General features: G+C 40.5%; 1 protein-coding gene across 1 annotated transcript in view; it reads right to left on the minus strand.

Annotated features, from left to right (window-relative positions):
• CTTNBP2 (cortactin binding protein 2) overlaps window positions 1–10360 on the minus strand; it is a 152334-nt gene extending 141974 nt beyond the window's left edge. The window contains 1 exon segment of the mRNA XM_035020299.1: window positions 10257–10360. Within this exon segment, the coding sequence (XP_034876190.1) occupies window positions 10257–10337 (81 nt within the window). The 5' untranslated portion in view covers window positions 10338–10360.
• Window positions 10361–21927: the final 11567 nt, after the last annotated feature.

The raw sequence follows: 21927 nt of genomic DNA on the forward strand, positions 1-21927 counted from the left end.
TGAGCTCCCTCTACACACATAGTCCACGGCACCCTGCTGCGCAGAGATTCCTTTGATTAAACCCATTACCCTCAGAGGGAGGGGAACACATGTTCATCCCCAAATGCTTCAGAACACCCAACCTCAGAAGCTATTCCACAGGCCATTCCAGAACACTGTTTCACATCTGCATAGCATCCAATGGTTTCCAAAGTATTCAAGAAGAACCAAATCGAATAGGTAAGATATAATCTCTATCTTCAGTTAAGAAAACCACAACTCAGAGAAGTTGGATAACATATACACATTGTTCAGCCAGGAAATGACAAAACTACACCTAAGTGCTATGACTTGTCTACACGCTTTACCAGCCAGTGACAACATTCTTGAGATAAAAAATAGTGCCATCCTATCAATCAGCTAATAAGAACAAGTTTAGCACCTAGATACCTGACCCAATATTATCCTTGCGATGACACAGAAGTAAACATGGCAAGCCAATAAATGATTCCAGGGGCTTTCAAACAGGTATAACCAGAACTGGCTATTTCTCGGTTTCAAAGAAACCTTCTAGAAGGAGATAATAGTACAAAGGTGAAAGAGACCAGAGCTAGCTGGTTCTCCAAAAAAAGATTTTAAAAGGATCTTTCTCTTAAAATTGTTTCTTTTTACACATACATTAGAGCAGTTGTTTGGAAAGGCAGGGGCTCAGGATGGAAAAAGAGAAAAAGAAAAACCTACAGCAAAACCTAAAGGATGTGTTCTTTTGAGGATGCCCTTGCTTAGAAAGTTAACTTAAGAGATATTCCCTATTGGGGCACCTGGGTGGCTTGGTTGGTTGAGCTTGCGACTCTTGGTTTCGGCTGTAGTCATGATCCTAGGGTCTTGAGATCGAGCCCCACATTGGGCTTCGCACTCAGCGTGGAGTCTGCTTGAGGATTCTCTCTGCCCCCACCCCCATCCCACTCGCATGTGCTTGCGCTCCCGCTTGCTCTCTTTCTCTCTCTGGAATAAATAAATAAATCTCTAAGAAAAAAAACTGAGATTCCCTGTGAATAGTAAAATCTAATATACTAGGGCTCAAAATCTGCTCCCACTACATAGTGGTGTCACACAGGTCTTATAACCCAATTGTTCTCAAAGGTGGGCATGTGTAAGAATCATGTGGAGCCCTTGTTAACATGGACTGCAGGGCCCCACCTCTGGAGTTCCTGATACAGGTCTGAGGGGGAGCCTTGAATTTGCCTTTCTAACAAGCTCCTGTTGCTGCTGCTAGTCCAAGGACTACACTTGGAGAGGCATTTCTGTATCTTACCTGATCTGTTTTCTCATCTATATAATACACATCCTAACATTTACCCCGCAAAGGTTTTCTGAGCATTAAACAAGAACACATAAAAGAAGTAAGTGCTAAATAAAAGTGGTGATTGTTATTATTCAAGCTGAGAGCACCCAGATGTTTTATGTAGGGAGGAGTGGACTATTGGCTATATGCCTATTTCTTTGAAAATCTACCAGCCTAAGTCTAATAAAAACTCAGCTTATTGACTCTGATGAAAGACAGAATCTTTTATCCTGCTTTTTCCCACTGAGATGGCAGAGTAAACTGCAATTCATACATGCTTTAGAAGGTAATGTTTTATTAACGCTGCTGCTGGTTGTTCTAAAGATTTTAATTAATTGTATATTTTATTGTCCTTGTTTCCCTGAAGCTTCATAAGCAAAGTACTCCATTTTAAATACTAATAAATTATGAAAGACATTGCCAAGATTCGGATTCACATTAGAGTCAGGAGTGCTTGCTTGGATCTATCATCATCATTACATGGGACCTGCAACCAACACTTCTGTTTTTTAATGTATCACCATCAATAAAAAGGGAAATTCATTAAAATAAAAAACACTGTTAAAAGGGTTCTTGCTAAACCACTGGTTAGGTTACACAGAATGTTAAAAAAATAATAATAATAATCTGTTTCCCCTCACAGTGTATTAAGTGATGCACTATTTTAAATATAGTTTGTCTGCCTGCCTGCCTCTCTCTCTCTCTCTCTCCTCTGTTTCTCACCCCTGGGTCCTCACTAAAAACATTACTACTTCCTGGCCTTCAAGAATAAGAATATTATAATAATATTTTTCAATTGTCATTCTCCAATGCTTGATGGTACCATCTACTATTCTGGTAAAACAGAGTAATAGGAAGTATATGAAATCATGTTAGAGGTCATTTATTTACAAATAAATTCAAAGCACTTTAGTACTGTTAGAAATATAAAAAAATCCCCAAAGCAAAAATCCCAACAAAAAAGTATATTAGTTTCATATGAAATGGCATTTATCTGACTTGATACATGTACGGTACAGAAATACTCAGATATAGAAAAATTATTCATGTTTTTTGGCTTAAAAACAAAATAACTGTTATAAATCTTTTATGTTTATACCACATTGAGGTGTGATTGACATAAAAAATGCTGTACATATTTAATATGTACAACTCGATGAGTTTGGAGAGACAGGAAACCATCACCAGAGTCTAGGCCATAAACAAATCCATTGCCTCCAAGTTTCCTCCTACCTTTTTTTTTTTTTTTATAAATTTTATATTTTAAAAGGCAAACTGACTTGATAACCTAATTTTCAAAAAAAGAGAGAAGACAGGATAGATCCAAATGCCACCACTCACATAAAAAATCAGGATCTCTATCAGGACATTCATGAAAACATGACACCCCCACACCTCCAGCAACAACAAATCCACAGCAGACATGCTCACACACTGAGCTTTATTATTACTGTACTTGTTTTCCTCAATAAAGAAAAATCAGATCTCATCTTTAAGTGATAGCAAGGCACTCAAAAAAAGAAAGAAAAAAACCCAGCTAGATTTCAACTCCACAGGCCACCCCTCTGCCTGTCATGTTTGATGGTTGCCAGGAGAAGTACTCCAGGAACCATGCTTAACACCTAATTTTAAAAATCTGGCACAGGCAGCTGGTCATCAGAGACAGCGCCTTCTTTGGGATATAAACATATATACGAAAGAGGAGACCCAACCCCAAACTCTTACTGTTCAACACAGGAGTCTTCAACAGGCTCTAAATCACTTGGGGTGGGCGTGGGGAGGGCATTCTTCCAGATTTTCTTATACAGGCTTAGAGAGAGAGGGAGGGAGAAGACAAAATAGAACTTGGCTGAGTTAAGTCGTCTTTAGTTGCCAGAACTAAACATAGGCCAATACCAGTTACCTCCACTACCACTCCACACCCTCACCTCTGGAGGAAAAAAAAAAAAGGAAGAAAAGAAATCTAAAATACTGGGTTTTACGTAGCAAATTTCAACAGTCACAGCCAAATTGGGCCAGGAGATCCTTACCCATATCTTTTCAGAATTAAAGAGGTCAGAACATTGATGGTTGTCAAAGAGCATTTAAGAGAGATTATGCACCACAGTGGCCAAAGTACCCCTCAGATCTTTGCCCAAACTTATCAGTAATGGTGAAAAGCTAATGACCAACACAGAGCCAGACATGTTCTCTGGCACTTCCCACAGACACCAAGAGCATCCCCTGTGGGTTTCAAATCTAGTGGGCTACCCTACATTTGATCAATGAGTTTACCACATGGGAAGGAGGTGAGGTACCTGAGAAAACCAATGGGCTAGAAGGACATTATCTCATCTGTTTGGACTGCAGGTTTCTCAGCGGTAAAGTAAGAATGTTGTACTAAGTGATCCCTAAAATCTCCCCCAGCTCCCGAATGTCCTGATTTCACAGACTATCAGGGTAACTGGATTACTGGACTGAGGAAATTTAGGTCATTCCATGAAGCCTTTGAGAAATAGTTGAATTGATTTTGCCTCTTTGCTCTGAACTTACAGAAATGTGTTTTCTTCCCAGTCTAATAGTGCATGCTAATAATTAATAAGGCGCATTTAGAACTTCCTATGTAAGACTTATGGCTTGGGGATGTGTAAGAGGCTGTAAAGAAGGGGAAACCAATGAAATCATCTTGAAATTACAAGGAGAAAATAAAAAGCTGAAGACTAACATTAATATGAAAAAAATCCAACTTTCCAGGTACACAGAACATTTATAATATCAAAATATGAATTCAGACAATTATATGGATTTTCACGAAGAAAAGTACATTTTCATGCTCTAAAACTATTTCAAATCTGACATTACATCCTGCTTTGAGATTATTCTTCCCAGTTTCCTCTATGGAGAAAAAAAGGTTACTGACAGGTTTTGCATACCTTTGGATTTTGTTCTTCCTAATCCTTTGTCCTCTAATTCTTGGGAATCCTACTTTTCTTCAGGACATAGTTCAAATCCCACTTTCATAGGTCCTTATGGACTCCAGAAATCTCTCCCCTATACTCAGTCTTACAGTCTGCTCTATTACCTCATTTGGCAATTAATCATGTTCTCCCTTATGTATTTCCTCATATTATCTATCTTAATGCTCTATTTTTTCACCCCTACTAGAAATGTGGGGACAGCCAGAGTATTAAATCCTCTCATCATTCTACCTAACACGCATGCCCACCCACGTTTGGTATAAAACGCCTATTTCACGCAATATGAACACACAAAGCATGTAAATCATGTGTAAAGATACACCTGTCTCACTAAGATACAATGTTATGGCCCGCTCTAAGGCCAACTGAGTAACTGGTCAATCATCTTCATTCATTGTTTCAAAAATCATTTAGAGCAATCTAAACTAGGGCTATTTGGTGTGGCGCTTTAAAGCAACATACTGAGAACTTCTCCATGGCCTTGCACCTCAAATCAACCCCACTGCCTGAGGTCTTTCATGCAAGACAAACAACTGAGTATACTGGAAGGAGGTAGAACTGACAAGTAAATAGAATATCAGGAAGGAAACCTGGTAATGGATATAACTAATTTTAAGTACAAGAAAACTGGAATGAAAAGCAAAGAAATGGCTCAGGCAAGGGTGACAAGTTCTGATAATTAAATGCGGCTGCATCACTTTTCCTTCTTTCAGATCTCCTGTCTCTCTCCATTTCTTCTTTGGAAAAAGAAAAAGAAAAAGACCACATCTCAGATAAAACAAATGCCTATTTCCATTCTAACTCTGCTTTTCCATATTCCATCAGGCCTACATGGGACATATCCACATGTGAACTAGCATCCAGATCCAATAATTGTCCTTTAAGAAGCTTATCATGCATTGAATATCAGCTTGATTATCTGTAGGTGGTAAATGGCAGCACGCTGATTTTCAAATGAAGAGGCTGAGACACAGACTGCTAGATGATATTCTTACAGTTACAAAGCCCTTCTGTGGAAGAACTCGGGCCTTTGGAATCATCTTTTTGCCTTTTCAATGAAATATAAAAGTGTCAGAAGCAAATCATTTATGAAAAAGCATTCATTCTGCATAGTGATGTTAACTTAGCTATACTGCATTTACTATAATAGTCTTTTAACTCCATCCTGAATCTACTTGGTTATTTACTAACAATTTCAAGAGCAATTTTTTTTTCGTAAAAATCAGGATTTCTACATGCATGGCATCGTATTGTGCACAGCATTAATAAATTCTCATTATTTTTGTACAAGTTATTTATAAAAGATGAACGCATCTTTAAAAATCCTTTGATTTCAATGTAATCATCATCATCTTTCTCGTAACTGTTCTCCATTTTTTTTTTACTTAATGTCTAAGAGAAAAGACAAGTTTCCTTTTCCATGTTATACAAGTCTTGCAAAGGAGCTCCAATAGAGAAGAAGACAATTGAGTGCATTCAAATAGTCTTTTCTAAAACAACACTCAGATGTGCTTAGGTGGCAAAGTATATGGGGGCAGAAGGGAGAGAAACTGCTCCATCTTTCCTAGGCACATTTAAAGTTGAATTCAGGTTCCAGATTTCTGGGCAGTTGCAGACTATTCCAAAGCCTTGCCTATCTTCCTGTCTAATCTTTCCTTTTATTCCCTTTTCCTGTTTCCAAACTTCTTTCCATTTCTGTCTTGACCCCCCCTCAATCATCCCCTCCCTCTACACCCCAGTGGGTGATTTGACCTTGACTCTATTTTAGGAAGAATTCAGGATGGGAGGGATGCAGTTACCATTCCCAGCCTCAGCCATTACTCTGAAGAGAGATAATCTAAAGGGAAAACTAATAGTATTGTAAATTAATTTTTTAAAAACCTGTGAATCTGAAATGTCACCAAGAAAAGCAGCTTGGAAAGAGACAATATACAAATACAAATAAGAACAAACAAACAAAAATCAGAAAATCAGGGTCATCTTCCAGAAACAAGAAAAGCTCTGTAACATCTATAATGTTAATTACTACAAATCATAGGCCAACAACTTAGTAACACACAAAGTAAATTTCCCAATTAGCCAAACAGTAAGTATTATGACACAACTTCTTAGTGAGTGCTCATTTTCTTCATTCCATATTAGCGAAACACCTACCATGTATTTGCCTGGCACAGTGCTTAACCTTTGCTTTCTTTTGGAAACAAAACCCACACAGCTTTTCTTGAAGGAGGCTGCTCTCTTCCAGCTCCAGCCTTGCTGTGCATAAGATCAACAGGAGATATCTGTAAATGGCTGAATAAGTACTCAAGTCTGTGAAACATTTTCTCACCTCATAAAGTTACATGAAACACAAGAGGATAGAACCAACTGGCAATCTAGCCTAGGCATGGATTCAATCACACAGAAGACAAATGCTTTTCTCTAAACAAAATTGCTCCTGTAAGAAATGTAATAGCAAATATACCAACAACAATAATAAAGTCAAAAAACAGGCACAGAAATATATATTATTTAAGAAGAAAAAAGAGTGAAAAGCATCATGTTGAAAAGCATCATAGTCTAATAGTGGGGGAATATTTCAGTCGATTTCCTCAACTTCTAACCTATTTTTCTAAAGCACTCTGTTGAGACTGAAGTTGAAACTCTATGCTCATCTTGGAAAGCCCCTCCCATGTGCCCCAGGCCACCTTTCAAGGAATCCTAAGAACCAGTTACAAGGCACACAGCTTCCTGCTGTCTCCACTTCCAAGTCCTCCTTCCATCTCAAGGCCCAACTCAAATGCCATCCTTCTGTGGAATGTTTCCAGGTCCTTCCACTAGGGATCTTTTCCATGACTCCTCCTCCCCAGACTCCTAATATAAATTATTTGTGCCTTTCATGACATCATCATGTCTGATTTGATTCCTTGGCATTTATCAGTTTCTACCATTGGATTGGGATGTGTTACTTTTTATGGTGGCAAAGATGTTACTCGTGATGCCACCATCTTGGTTAAGTGGGTGGTAACGTGTTAAATCTAAATTATTCCCTACTTAAAAATTATGCTGTGAAACTTTCAATATTCTATAGCTGCCATATAACATGGTTGTTTTAAGAAAGCTTAGCAAAATTGGCTAGGAAAGTGCTTTTCTTTGCATTTACATTTAATATTGTCACCTGGAAACAAAAATTTCCAAGGTATCAGCTGCTAATTTAATATTCCTGTTGTGCATTTAATAAAAGCACTGTCCAAGTTTTTTTGTCATTATCACCATGACAACAAAAATTTATATCTACTTTTTGCATATTAGCTGCTCCAGAAAAGTCCAGAATGACAAGAATGTTGGTCAGCTTCCCAAACACAGCTCTAAAGAGATCTCCATTTTCCTTTCACTCTTAAATTCTTTGGTGACAATAAAAAAGCAGGAAGATTTGTTTTCCATACTGCCTTATCCATTAGGAGTTATTTTCAGAGTAGAAATAGCAATATAGCCTATAAAAATCATCACATTTGGCTAAGGCACTGAAAATAACCCAGGTCTCTCGGCATGGTTCACAGCAAAGACTATTAATATGATCCTATTGAATAATGTAGCTGTTACCCAGCTTTACACTTGGGATGCTTTCAGGATTTAAACAGCTAAGAACAAGGATCACAAACTAAATTTAAAACACTCCACTGAAAATCACATTAAGCTGAAAACTATAAATTAAACATGTCTCTAAGCAACAATCTAAATAGTCAAAACTTAGTGAAAACACTCACTTTCAAAAATAGCCTACTGCTTTGGAGTCTCCATTGGCTCATGACTGCCAAATGTACATACAAAAATGCATAATATGTAAACTAATTTGAAATGAAATAAATCTCTAAAATGTAAAAAAACTTATTCCTTAAAAATGAAGAAATTTTAAGTCCTCAGTTGCCATGAACCCAAAATGCATAAAAATGTCTTTGATTTTTAATCATCAGATAAGAAGCAGCTAAATGACAAATATTTAAAAATCAAGCTATAAGTCAAGTGGCTGATACAGGAGGACCATACGTTATTAAGTGAAAAGTAAAATGCCCAGTTTACTGCATAATAAGCCATCATCAGAATTTTACTAAAAAATTATTTAAAAAACTGTTAGATTAAGCATCCTTATTGCATCCTCCAAGGATTCTACAGAAGTAACAAGTTTTACTTTCACAGATTTTTCCATGGCTATCACTAACCAGGGTGAAATGATAAAATCCCCACCTATCCACAGTGAAAAATCAGACTCCTGAAAATTTTTGAAAGCAGAAAGGGAACAGGGACCTTGTTAACACAAAAATCTGTCTGGCGCCCAAGATTCTGTTTGCAATCTAACCAAATAAAACTATAGATCAGTTACAGACCATAAATCAGATGTTTGTGTTTGGTTTAATTGTCAGGTGATTAAAGACTGAGGTAGTGTAATAGAAAGAAGGCTGTTCCAAGTCGATTAAACAAATTCAACCTTCCTGGAAAACAACACACACCCTACCTCTTTCTTCTCACTCCCCTCCCTTTAGCATCTCCTGGGGATGAAGGTACCCAATCACTTCAACTTCCCAGAGAGGTTTGTGTTGTCTTAATAGCTAGCTTCTTTATTGTATTTCACAAAAGGGAACTGATTTCACTGCATCACAAGCGAGCAGGTTTCATTTGAAATCTTAAGTTCACGTTTTCCATGCAAAGAATGAAAAATCAATTTTCCTCAAAGTTTCAGATTAAAACTTGCAAGTTTCACAAGTGGAAATCAGCAGCCCTCCTCCTCCTCCGTTTTTCCTTCTCTCCCTCTTTTTTCCTGCCCAGGCTCAGCTCAAGCAGCCTCCTCCACCTCCACATCTCTCCTCTACCTCTCCAGAAAGCCCTACGTCCAAATAGAGAGGGAAGAAGTTCAAATAGCCCAGATTATTCACACCTGGCCCTGCCCTCTGCTGCCCGAACACCGACTCTGTTTAGGAAAAGAACTGCGGGGCGTCCATGCTCTTCTCAATCCACACCACCCGGAATCTCCCGCTGGAGCAGCGGGACCGCGCCAAGAGTGGGAGGCGCTCCCAGGGCTGCCTTTCTTTACAGATCCTTGCAGCTCCTGCGAAGCTGCTTCTCAACTCCGAAAACGTTTCCACCCAGGAAATGTGGGTCCAGCCCTCCCCCCTCCACCAAGGTAGGGGCTGGAAACCACCATTCAGTCTCTGTGCACCGGGATATTGTGGGGCCGAAAGTGGGGCCAGCGTTGGATGGAAGCTCATTAGGCTTCTAGATCCCAGCGAAGAAGAACAATGTGTGGACACCAGGTGCTGAATGTCCACCTTGCCCGGGCACCTTCTAGGGAAGAACGAGGACACCCTCCCACCCCGGCCCCCCCCCCACCAAGAGATGGGCGGCAGGCAGCTAGGACGCAAAGCTACGACGCTAAGCGGGAGGCAGCAGCGCCCAAAGCCGACACCGGGCCTCTCTAAAGGGGCCTCAGGCACATGAACACACACACAATGGGCATCCCCACACCTGCCTGGCGATGACCCGTCTCCCCCTAGCTGCCTTCCTGGGTCCGCTGAGAGATGCCAGGCAGCCTCGAGACACGCGCCCACCACCACGCGCGCAGCTAGCGGCGAACAATGGGGGGTCAAGTTCGCCTAGAAACATACGCCAGCCCCCGCCCCTGACCAAACCCCACGGCAGCTGAGGGAGTGGGCAAAGGGGTCGCACGGCGCACACGCAGGGAGCCCCGAGAACCGGGAGGACCGGGAGTGCTTCCCGCGGGGCTGGGAAAGGACGGGAGGGATCCCGAACCCAGGCGGCCGCCTCACCCTCCTCGACCCGGACTCCGGCCGTGAGGCGCCGCAAGGAGGGGGCACCCACGGAAGGGCTGCCCAGCGGAGGGGGCACCCCGGGGAGCCCGGGGTTGCGCAGCGCCCCGGGGCGCAAGCCGGGTCCAGCCCGCGCCTGCACTCTCCCCGCGCCCACCCCGGGACCTCGGTTACCGCCGCCTCCGCCGTGGCCCCCGCCGCGTCCTCTGGGGCGCGGGAGAAGTCGGGCTCGCAGCTCGCGCCGTCCGTCGCCATCTTCCTGCTCCAGCGGATCCGAAGGCGAGCTCGGAGCGGCGGCTCCGGGTTCAGCCCTCCCGGCGCGGGCGGCGCTTAACTCGCTGCGGTCCGGGGACGCGGGCGCTTGCAGCCCGGCCGCTGCCGCCGCCGCCGCCGCTCTCCCTCCTCCCCTCGCCGCCGCCCCCGCCGCCTTAACCCGCTGCGCGCCGGAGCGCCTCCCGCCGCCGCCGCCTGGTCCCCGCCCCCGCCCCGCCGCCCCGCGCCCCGCGCCCGGCTGCCAGCAATCAGCCGCGCGTGGAGGGAGGAGGTACGGGAAATGGGCACGCGCCCCGCCCGGCTAGGAACCTGCGCGAAGAACGGGGAACCAAAGCCCTGGGCGAGGTGGAGGAAAGAAAGCCCAGTAGGGGATTCTCCCGGCACGGTCCCCACCAAGCCGGCGGTGAACAGAACAACCGGATTAAATGTTAGGCCTCCCGATTCTGAATTCTCTGTACCGTCAAGGAAAAGCCTTCCCTTCAGCCCCCTCTATCCCACCGCTAGGAATCACACAGGGCATCCTTTTCTTCTTTCTTGGGTTTGTTGTTGTTGTTGTTGTTGTTGTTTTGGGTTTTTTGCAAGACTGCCACCAGGGCGTTTTTCACCTCCTGGTGTATATATTGGACTTTGTTTTGTTCTACCATTGCCTTGAGTCCTTCTCCGAAAACCATTAACTCCCAGATCAAAATTTGTCTTGGGGGCGCCTGGGTGGCTCAGTCGTTAAGCGTCTGCCTTCGGCTCAGGTCATGATCCCAGGGTTCTGGGATCGAGTCCCACATCGGGCTCCTTCCTCGGTAGGAAGGCTGCTTCTCCCTCTCCCACTGCCCCTGCTTGTGTTCCTGCTCTCGCTATCTCTCTCTGTCAAATAAATAAATAAATAATTAAAAAAAAAAGTTGTCTTGCTACCCTTTGTTCCGTGGCACCTGGCCCCTTGGCCTATTCCTTTTTTACAATCTCTTTTTCAAGAAAGGTGGAGCAGGGCCTTTGTTTTGTTTTGTTTTCTGACCCGCAGGTCTGGGGTATTTTTTGAAGGGCTAACCACGAAATGTTAAGTGCCATTCTTGTAAAAGGAAGCTCTCTACTTTTAAGAGAATTTAAGAGACCCCCATGAGGTGGGGACAACACACACACATAATTTTTTCCTAAAAATTGATTTTATGGGAATTACAGGTCTCAGAAGATATATCATGAGATGAATTAGACCCAAACTCTTAATTTTCTCTTCCCACATCTGATTCAGTTCCTACCCTTTCCTGCCAATTCCCAGAATGTGAAAATCTATCACCTTATCAAGACCATATGGTACAGGCCTTCCCAAATCACCAGATCCCAAAAATGTGTTGAAAGCACAAAATCAAATGGAGGCATTCAAGCTGTGTCTCAAAAAAATAAATTCAAACCACAACCAAATCCTGGACTTAAAATTCTGGAAGATGAATGACTGGAATGTTCAGTCCAAGGGTTAACAGATCAAAGCTCATTTTTTTTAAATGGCAGACTCCTAATGAAAGGTTTTGGCACTTTAATTGCTTTGCTTTCCAAAGTAGATCTAAATCTGATACAAACCAGGGCAGAGAAAATCTTTTCGAGGACGTGAAAAGGGTGGATCAATAAATTGTTAAAAGTTCCTTCCCAGAAGGGATCTACATCAAGAAAGAACTTTCACCTGGAACCCTGGGGTTAAGGGTCACAGGCTTGGAAATCACCTCCAGGTTATCTTGTAAGCAGAGATGATCATTTACTTACTGTCTTTGACTTTATTCTGGTAGCTACTCCCTCTCTGAACCCTCTGATTTCCATCTCTGTTCATTATATCATTTCTTTTATCAAACATTCTCTATGAAATTGCTCAATATTAGAATAACTAGACTCTTTATCCAATGAAAGAAAAGCATTTGACAGTAAAACTTCAATGCTGAACTGATAGAAAAAACTTGAAGTTTGAATCCAAAACATTCCTTGTTCTTTTCAAAATTCATTTTTACACATCAAAAGGCAATGAATTTTCTTGACACTGATGTTCAATTACTACCACAGAAATTAACTGGTTCCCTTCTAGGGGAAAAAAATAAAATAATAAACTTCACTTAGGTGTTAAGAACTAGGGTTATGACATGACAATATCCCTGAGAAGCAACTCCCATTTATTTTGTACATGCAGTTCAATTCAAAAAAAAATCATTGGGAAGAAATAGTTTCTATGAGTCTAAATACAACTAAAGCAGAATCATCACAAAAGATTCAAACCCTGAGTGACTTCTTCCCTCTCACTCCCCTCCCCCCCTTTTTTAGTAAAATAAAAATAAACAGTTGAAAAAAAAATCACAGAACAGCACATTTTCTAAGGGCCAAAATCCAAGACCTGGGAAGGAAAATAAACAGCATTTTGTCCCTACCTTAAAGCCGCCGCTGCCTATTGCCAAGGATTGACGGACTATCCCACCCTACTGCACAGAAAGCACACCAGGAGTTAACTCCCTCACCAGTGGCCTGGCCTGGGGCTGCTTCTCTACCGGGAGGACACTTGCTGGTTTAAATTCTCTCTTGAGAATTAACCTCTATTGAGACTGCAAATTAACTCTTTCTGAAAGACTTTCTTTGCACAAAGACAGGCTCTACTAGAGTCAGACCAAATAGATCTGAAAGCTAGTGACTTGATGGCTCTAGAAATTAAATCTTTTGAAGTTTCATTAAATAGCTTAAATAAAAAAAAAGACATCCCAGGGCTCAAGTGAAAATTTCTGAAAAGCAGGGGAAAGGAAAAGATACTTTTAAAGATTTTATTTTATTTATTTGAGAGAAAGGGTGAGAAAGAGCACAAGAGGGGTAGGGTCAGAGGGAGAAGCAGACTCCCCGCTGAGCAGGGAGCCTGATGTGGGACTCCCGGATCATGACCTGAGCCGAAGGCCATCACTTAGTCAACTGAGCCACCCAGGAACCCTGAATCATGATCTTTTTTTTTTTTTTAAGATTTTATTTATTTATTTGACAGAGAAATAGAGAGCACAAATAGGCAGAGCAGGCAGAGGGAGAGGGAGAAGCAGGCTCTCCCGCTGAGCAGGAAGCCCGACACGGGGCTCGATCCCAGGACTCTGGGATCATGACCCAAGCCGAAGGCAGCCGCCTAACCAACCGAACCACCCAGGCGCCCCTGAATCATAATCAGTAAATTTCTTTCAGCATTAAAGTGGAAGAAGAGATACTGAATATATTGCAAATAGAGAAAACTATTAGTTACATTGTCTTCTTCTCTGAACATAATGATGTGGCTGACCCACTGACAAATGAATTTATTTTGTCAGATTAAAACAATTTATGTTCTGAACCCTGGAATAGAGGTGCTTGTGCTGAGCTATACTCCAAGATTCTCTTTTAAGACCAGTGAAATGGGTTGCTGCAGCTAGGAATGCAGACTGTGGTTGGGGAGCCAAGTGGTTTTCTGATTAAACCATGGCCTTGGCCTCACCAGCCACATCCTCCAACCCACTAAACCAAAAACCCAGAGAGTTACATATAATGATGCAAAGGTATTCGTCCTTCCATGTGAGAAGATAAAGGAACATACACATATCCAAAAACAGTTTCCCTGGTAGAGTAAGAGAATTCTTTATTTCAGTTAAATGGCAACATTTATGTGAACTCTAAAGAGCAAACCATATGTTAACATGTCTTAGTATTGCCAAATGACAAAATTACTGAGTAGCAAATCATTTCTGACTGCATCCACAAGGCTATAGTTATACAATTTAAATATTCCAGACCACGTTTATCCCTGTCTACACCATGGTGACCCACCTAGAAAGCCCCAGATCTTGACACTGGGAACTCTAACAAAAAAGAGCAGATGAGCTTGAGTGCCCTGTATCTATCATATGTTTTTGAAACCAAGGCATTGCCAGAAATGAATTTTCATATGACCTAACTACATTCCCTCATAGTCAACTTGTCATTATCTACATGTGCTTAGGCTCTTTGTGGATTTTACTCAGTAAATTTAATCCTAATCTAGTTAGCCATTCTTGTCAACAACCTATGGTTTTGGAAGGCCTCCTCCACCAACTGCAGTTGGTGCGTGCCAAGGGAATGCAAGCTAATTTTACCTAAGCTAAAGCAAAACATAATTAGGAAATTAAATCTGCTAGGTAGGATGCAAGCCAAAGCCAAACATAAATATATCATTATAATCACTCCCAGCCCCTTTTAACACCACCTTTAGCTGGAGACTGCATTTGGTCATTCAATGCTAAAGTGATGTCCAAATAGAAGGTTTTATTAAAGAGTTAAAGGTACAGTAAGAACATTATTCCCCAATCCAGTCACTCAGAACAGAAACTCCGGCTAATTGAGAACAATGAAGCAATGTTGATTCAGTTCTATTGAATGTTTTTAAAATCTTAAACCATTACTTGTTAATTTCAACTCTTCTCTGCAGAAGTCATTTACTAAAGTAAGTTCTAGTGCAAAAGATGTTTTAGTGCAAAACCATTATGGAAAAACAATTTTAACAAAGAAATCTGGCCCACTGCTGCCCCTCATCCACCTGAATTGGAAATGGATCTGAATATTTCCGTTTATTCAGCCTCATTAGCAACCCCACAAGCCTGCAGTATGTAGTTACAAGGCAACCACTAAGGCAGAGATGTTTATACCATTAGGCATCAATTATAACAAGCTTTATTTTTCTTAGAAAGTTTAAAAACTTTATAAATAGGTTGTGAGATCAGACCCTTTTCTCATCTGATTAGGAGTGTAGAGCTAGCTATAAAACCAAAGCTGACATTTTCTTTTCACTATGCAGTATGTGATACTCAATTCAAAAGGAAATGTAGTGTTTGAAGAATTAATAAGAACAAAATATTGATGCCCTTCAACTTTAATAGATATGCAGGTGGTATTTATGATCCATGCGGTGATGATTTACTTATGATACAAAATACAGGAGAAAAGACATGAATGTGTAAGTCTCCCATGTAAAAATGTGAAATAAGCCACATACATCAACATTTTCCAGGCAATCATAATCAATTAGCCGTACACTAAGTTAATAGAGTTTCAAATGGCTTTAGAATTTTTTTTTACGATTTATTTATTTGAGAGAGAGAGAGAGAGCTTGAGTGGGAGGGGCAGAGGGAGAGGGAGAGAGAATAATCTCAGGCAGACTCAGCACTGAGTGCGAAGCCCAATGCAGGGCTCCATTACAGGACCCAGAGATCACAACCTGAGTAGAAGCCCAGTCGGACTCTTAACTGACTGAGCCACCCAGGCAGCCCCCCTTTGGAATTTTTGAGACATAAATTCCATTTTACATCATCCAAAATCTCACTTGATGACAACAGGTTTTTTTTTTTGGTCCACCATGACATATTTTTAATTCAAATCAGTTTAGCTCACTTAAAATTACCTGAAAATATGATGCCATTATTTGAAAAGAAATAAAATAAATATATATGGCAGAAGTTATCCAATTAACCAACAAATATAAAATAAAATTTAATTCACAATATTTTTAAAACAATGTCATGGCTAGACTTGAAGGTTTAATTTTATTTATGATTCAAGAACTGAAAGAAAAAGCATTAGTGTTGCTATTTCATTCCAGGGAAGGGGAAGTCACTTATAGAATAAAGAAAAATACTTCTGACAAATTAACATTTAAGTAGTCTGGAATGTTTTATCCTGGCAATTAAAGAAATTTAACCACTGAAATAATTTTATGCTAGCAATACAATATTTTTTCCTTATGGAAAAACAGAAATAACCACATACTGATTATTACTATCAGAGTCAACATCCCTTTATCATTACAGCATCTTTTAATGTTCATGATTTATCACTTTCAGCATTAACCTCTTCATTGTTAAGAATCACCCAGGTGTCCCCCAACTGCTCCCCCTGCTTGTGCTTGCTCATGCTCTCTCTCTGGCAAATAAATAAATAAAATCCTTAAAAAAAAAAAAAAAGAATCAATTCAGTTGGAAAGTATTTTACTGCTACTTTTTCCTTCCTTCAGATCTGCTAAGGACCCCACTTGGTCAGCTTTCAGCCTCTACTTCCTGATTACTAACCATCCAAAAGGGATGATGCCATTTGGGTCATGAGACACCTTTGCTTGACATATTCTGCTTGGATCAGCCCTCTACCCCCACCTCATGTGGCCATAGATACCAACTGGAATGGTGATGGGGAACTCCCTTCCCAGGATTTAAAATCTGAGGAAGGGGCAAGGGAGAAGTTGAACGGAAGCTTCTCCAGACTCCCTGATCTTGAGCAGTGGATAAAGGCTCCTTGCTTAGAAAAACCACATTGTATAGCTCTATTTCCTGTAAAGAATCATTTTTAGAGCTAGAGAAACACACAAAAATGGAATCATAGATTCAAACGTGAAAGGCAAAGCAATAAAGCTTCTAACAGGAAAATATTTTCATGAACTTGTAAATCAGAACATAAGTTCTGACTTCTAATGCAATCCAATTTATCAATCTTTTTCTTGTGTGGTTTGTGTCTTGTGTCCTGTTTATGAAATCTTTGCTCAGCTCCTTGGCCTCCCAGATGCTGTTTTGTGTAGGCTTTCTTGGAGTCTCATCCTGCACATGCTCAGCTTAGAATTTAGCCTAAAATTTGAGAGGAAATCATGCACAGAGTTTTTGGACTCTTAAGTTTCTTCTCTGGGACTTTGTCCTTCAAGTCCCACATACTTTGGCAACCCCCAAATCCTGACATTTATCTCTTTGGCCCAGGAAAACTCATTTTTCCCCAACTGTTCCCCATCCCCATCCTCGCCCTTCTCTCAAAAATCATAGCCCCTCAAGTCCTGCCTGCATTTATGACTTGCCAACACCTCTACCAATTGTTTCATATGTATGTTGTTTCACTTCTTTTTGTTGTTTTTAATAGGAGGATTGACCCTATACTAAGTACCCTGTCATGACTAGAACTGGAAACCACATGTGCTTACTTTTAGAAGGAGTGTTTATAACTAACAAAACTTCCTAATGTTCCCTTGCCTAACTAGATTGTATCCAGGACTGTATTATTTATTTTCTCATCCTAGGGATGGGGGGAACCCAGCTGAGACTCTCCAGTTGCCGTTGACAAACAGAATCCAGGCACTGATCTACTACCTCATCCAGAGTCAGGCATGAAAAACCATATTGGGAATAAAGGATGACATTGCAGCAGTAGACGTATAAATTCTATTACCAGTCTTAAAAATGTAGTGATGTGCCTCCTATTTCCAGGGAGTAGCATGCCTGGCAGCTTTCGGAAAATAAAAGAAAAATGAGAAATTGAAAAGAGAAGGAGAGGAAGAATAGAGTGAGGATGGCCTTGGGTTTCCCTTAGTTAAGAGACTGAGGGTCAAAAGGGATGTCTTTCAAAGAACAAACACATCTCAAATGTGAAGATTCTGGTACATTCTGGAAAACTTTGACAGATTTTCTGGACGTCAAGGTCAAATGAATACTGGTGGGTATGGAAGAACATTAACTTCAAGCATGCAATACCTAACACTGAGCCAGCACATGACAAGCAGTCAATAAATATTTAGTCAAATTAATTCAATGGAACCAATGGATGGATAAATGGAAAGATAGGTGAATAAATGGATGGAGTAAATATTACTACTTACTTACTTTTTTGTGTCATTGGCCCCTTAGGCATTGTGGTGAAACTTAGGGATTCCTTCTCAGAAAAAAATTTTAAATGCATAAAACAAAACAGCATTATAAAGAAAATTACTTATGTTCAAATCCAGTGATCAAAATTCTGCATATAAAAAAAGAAAATTTTGTAACATAGGAATAGATGTGCTTCTCTCTTCCATAAGGAAATAAGATGGTATAGTGGTAGGCCCACAAATAATGTAATTTTGAACTCTCCATGAATGTAAATGATATTTTGAGATCTCTGTAACAATTGTATTGAGATTTAAAAATATCTGTGATTTCTGTTGAGACAAAGTCATAGGTGCTCCTATTATGGTCTGTTACTAAATTCATAATTGAAGTAAATGTTAACTATCAGTGAGAGGTGAGTGAACATGAAAATATAATTTTTAAAAAATTTTTTATGGACCATTCCCATGGAATTCTACCCATGAATCCTATAATTTAAGAAGCTCATTCAAGGGGTGCCTGGGTGGCTCAGTCGCTAAGCATCTGCCTTCGGCTCAGGTCATGATTCCAGGGTTCTGGGATCAAGCCCTGCATCGGGCTCCCTGGTCAGCAGGAAGCCTGCTTCTCCCTCTCCCACTCTCCCTGCTTGTGTTTCCTCTCTCGCTGTGTCTCTCTCTGTCAAATAAATAAAATCTTTGAAAAAAAAAAAAAAGAAGAAGAACCTTACTCAATAGAAATTAAGGAGAGTTCATATTTGTAAAAATAAAAATTTCTACCCAATTTGAGACATTTAGTGAATTATATATATAAATATATATTTATATAAAATTGTGCATATATATATATATATTTTTTTTTTTTTTGAGGTGGAGAAGGATGGAAATTTAGATGTATTAGGCCAAGTAGGGTATGCTGAGAAGGTTAAAGATTCCCAAATGCTACCCCTGCTCATCCCCTCAAACAAAACAAAACAGCTCAGGACACATACTGTAGAGCAGTTGTTAAGTGCAGGGTTCCATGATTAAGAGCCTCTTTCTAGTTGAAAATAGAGCTACCATATGATCCAGCAATTGCACTACTGGGTATTTACCCCAAAGATACAAAAGTAGGGATCCGAAAGGGTACGTGCACCCCGATGTTTATAGCAGCAATGTCCACAATAGCCAAACTGCTGTGGAAAGAGCCAAGATGTCCATCGACAGATGAATGGATAAAGAAGATGTGTGGATAAAGAAGATATATATATAAACACACACAATGGAATATTATGCAGCCATCAAAAGGAATGAGATCTTGCCATTTGCAACGACGTGGATAGAACTTGAGGGTATTATGCTGAGCGAAATAAGTCAAACAGAGAAGAAGACATGTATCATATGACCTCACTGATATGAGGAATTCTTAATCTCAGGAAACAAACTGAGGGTTGCTGGAGTGGGGGGGTGGGGTGGGAGGGATGGGGTGACTGGGTGATAGACACTGGGGAGGATATGTGCTCTGGTAAGCGCTGTAAATTGTGCAAGACTGTTGAATCTCAGATCTGTACCTCTGAAACAAATAATGCAATATATGTTAAGGAAAAAAAAAGAAGAAGAAGATAGCAGGAGGGGAAGAATGAAGGGGGGGGAATCAGAGGGGTAGACGAACTATGAGAGATGATGGACTCTGAAAAACAAACTGAGGGTTCTAGAGGGGAGGGGGGTGGGAGGATGGGTTAGCCTGGTGATGGGTATTGAGGAGGGCACGTTCTGCATGGAGCGCTGGGTGTTATGCACAACCAATGAATCATGGAACACTACATCTAAAACTAATGATGTAATGTATGGGGATTAACATAACAATAAAAAAAGAGGAAAAAAAGAAAAAAAAAAGAGCCTCTTTCTAGCTGCGTGACCTTGGGCAAGTGCTCCTCTCAGTTATCAGTTAAGTGGCCATCATAATGGCTCTTGCCTTTTCAGGGTTGTTGGGAGGATTAAATTGAGTGATTCATTTAAAGCACTTAGGACAGTGTTTGGCCCCCAATAAACTCCTGGTAAGTTTTGGTTCATTACTATTTTCATGCTCTGCATACACCTATTAAAGAATAAACAGTCACCCTTAAGCACACGACATTTCAGAAATAATTTATTGAATTTATTAAATGATTCTACAACTACACAACAGTCCTAACAAGCTCTTTTGTACAAATTTTAAATTTTTAAGTAAATATTCTAAGATTTTAGATTAAATAGTAAAAACTTTCCATAAGTGCTTGCAAAAGTCATAATCGAGAAATGTGGGTTGGATCCTATAAGTCAGTTCTGGCCAAATTGATGATTGTTACATTTAAAGCATACCTCTTTTTACTCAATAAGGAAATGTTTTAATTAAAGAATATATAGTATTGATCCAAAAATATCACTAGGGATTAGGGAGAACTAGTCCAGGCCATTAGATCTAAATTCAGCCTAATCTAAGCCAATGGGCTAATTCCATGTTTTGTTTAACTCATACAATGTTATTTTTTTAAAGGGAATAATAACCCACATTTTAAAATTGGGGAATTTCATATAAAAATTCAGCCTTTCAACCTCTCAGAAATTCGGAGTATCTGAAACCATTGTGCTCACACTGAGTCCCTTTGAGACTGACGCTCGCCTTGCAGTTTATGTGATTCCAGTAAGATTGTATGTATTTATTTATTTTAATCAAAACAGTGGAGGAAACGTGGACTTGAAAACATGTCTAAGACCTAGTAATGCAGGTATCTTGCCATCCACCATCAAAATTCATGCTAACAATTCAGAAATCCTTTGGAAAAAGTCAATATAAGCATCTGTTATGAGCTAAATTATGTCCCCCTCAAAATTCATTTGTTGAAGTCCTAACCCCTAGTACCTCAGAATGACTTATTTGGGAGATAGAGTCTTTACAGAGGTAATTAAGGTAAAATGAGGTTATTGGGGGGGGCCTCTAATCCAGTATGTCTGGTATCCTTATAAAAAGAGATTAAGACACAGACACACACACACACACAGAAGAAAACCATCTGGAAGAGGAGAAGATGGCCATCTGCAAACCAAGGAGAGAGGTCTCAGAAGAAATCAACCCTGCTGCCAACTTGATCTTAGACTTCTAGTCTCCCAAACAGTAAGAAGATAAATATCTGTTGTTAAAGTCATCCAGTCTATGGTACTTTATTATGGTAATCCTAGCAAACTAATATAGCATCTGTTCTGAATGAACTCATTCTTCCTGTGCTTTCTCACAAGTGACTATATATCGGCCAGGTCATCTCTGGAGTAAGCTCACATCTCTAGGGTAAGAAGTTATGGACAGACATGGGGCAGTGAGGGGTGCCTTGGTGCTTCTCAGTGCAAATGTTCCAATAAATGGGCTTGTTAACCTGCAATTTGTCCCTAATAATTGGTTCTGAAGTTTGCTTCTTTCTTTTCTTTTTTTTGGGGGGGGTACTGAAAAATGAGATCAGATTCAAGGTCATTTCTATATCATCTCATTCACTTGATTTTGAATATGCTTTAACGAGTTTGACTAAAAGAGCACTTATAGCCAGCCCACCAGGAACTGCACAAAGCTTGTCACATGTCTTATTTATGCCTGCAGTGAACTCCATATGCAAACTTTTCCCATCAATGTGCCATGGCTTAGAACTGCCCACACCACACAACTCCAGGGGGCTCCACTCCTCCAGTAGTGTAGGTTGAATAAGAGTTAAAAACAATGGCTGTCATTTAAACTGCAGGGCCTTGGTATTAGAAGACCTGTTTGACCTGAAGCAAGTGATTATCTTTTCCTCACTCTAAAATGGGAATGAGCATTTCAATAGTTACTTCACAGGGCTGTGGTGAGGATTGAATGAGATTAACATGTACAAGGGCCTCAAATGCTGAAAAGAGCTACACAAGGAGTATTATGACTTTGAGGAACCCTCCAGCCCTCAGGTTCAAGGATCCTTCAGC

Source organism: Mirounga leonina, unplaced genomic scaffold, assembly GCF_011800145.1.
Source record: "Mirounga leonina isolate KUSES-001 unplaced genomic scaffold, KU_Mleo_1.0 Mir_174, whole genome shotgun sequence".
NCBI classification, from domain to species: Eukaryota; Metazoa; Chordata; class Mammalia; order Carnivora; family Phocidae; genus Mirounga; species Mirounga leonina.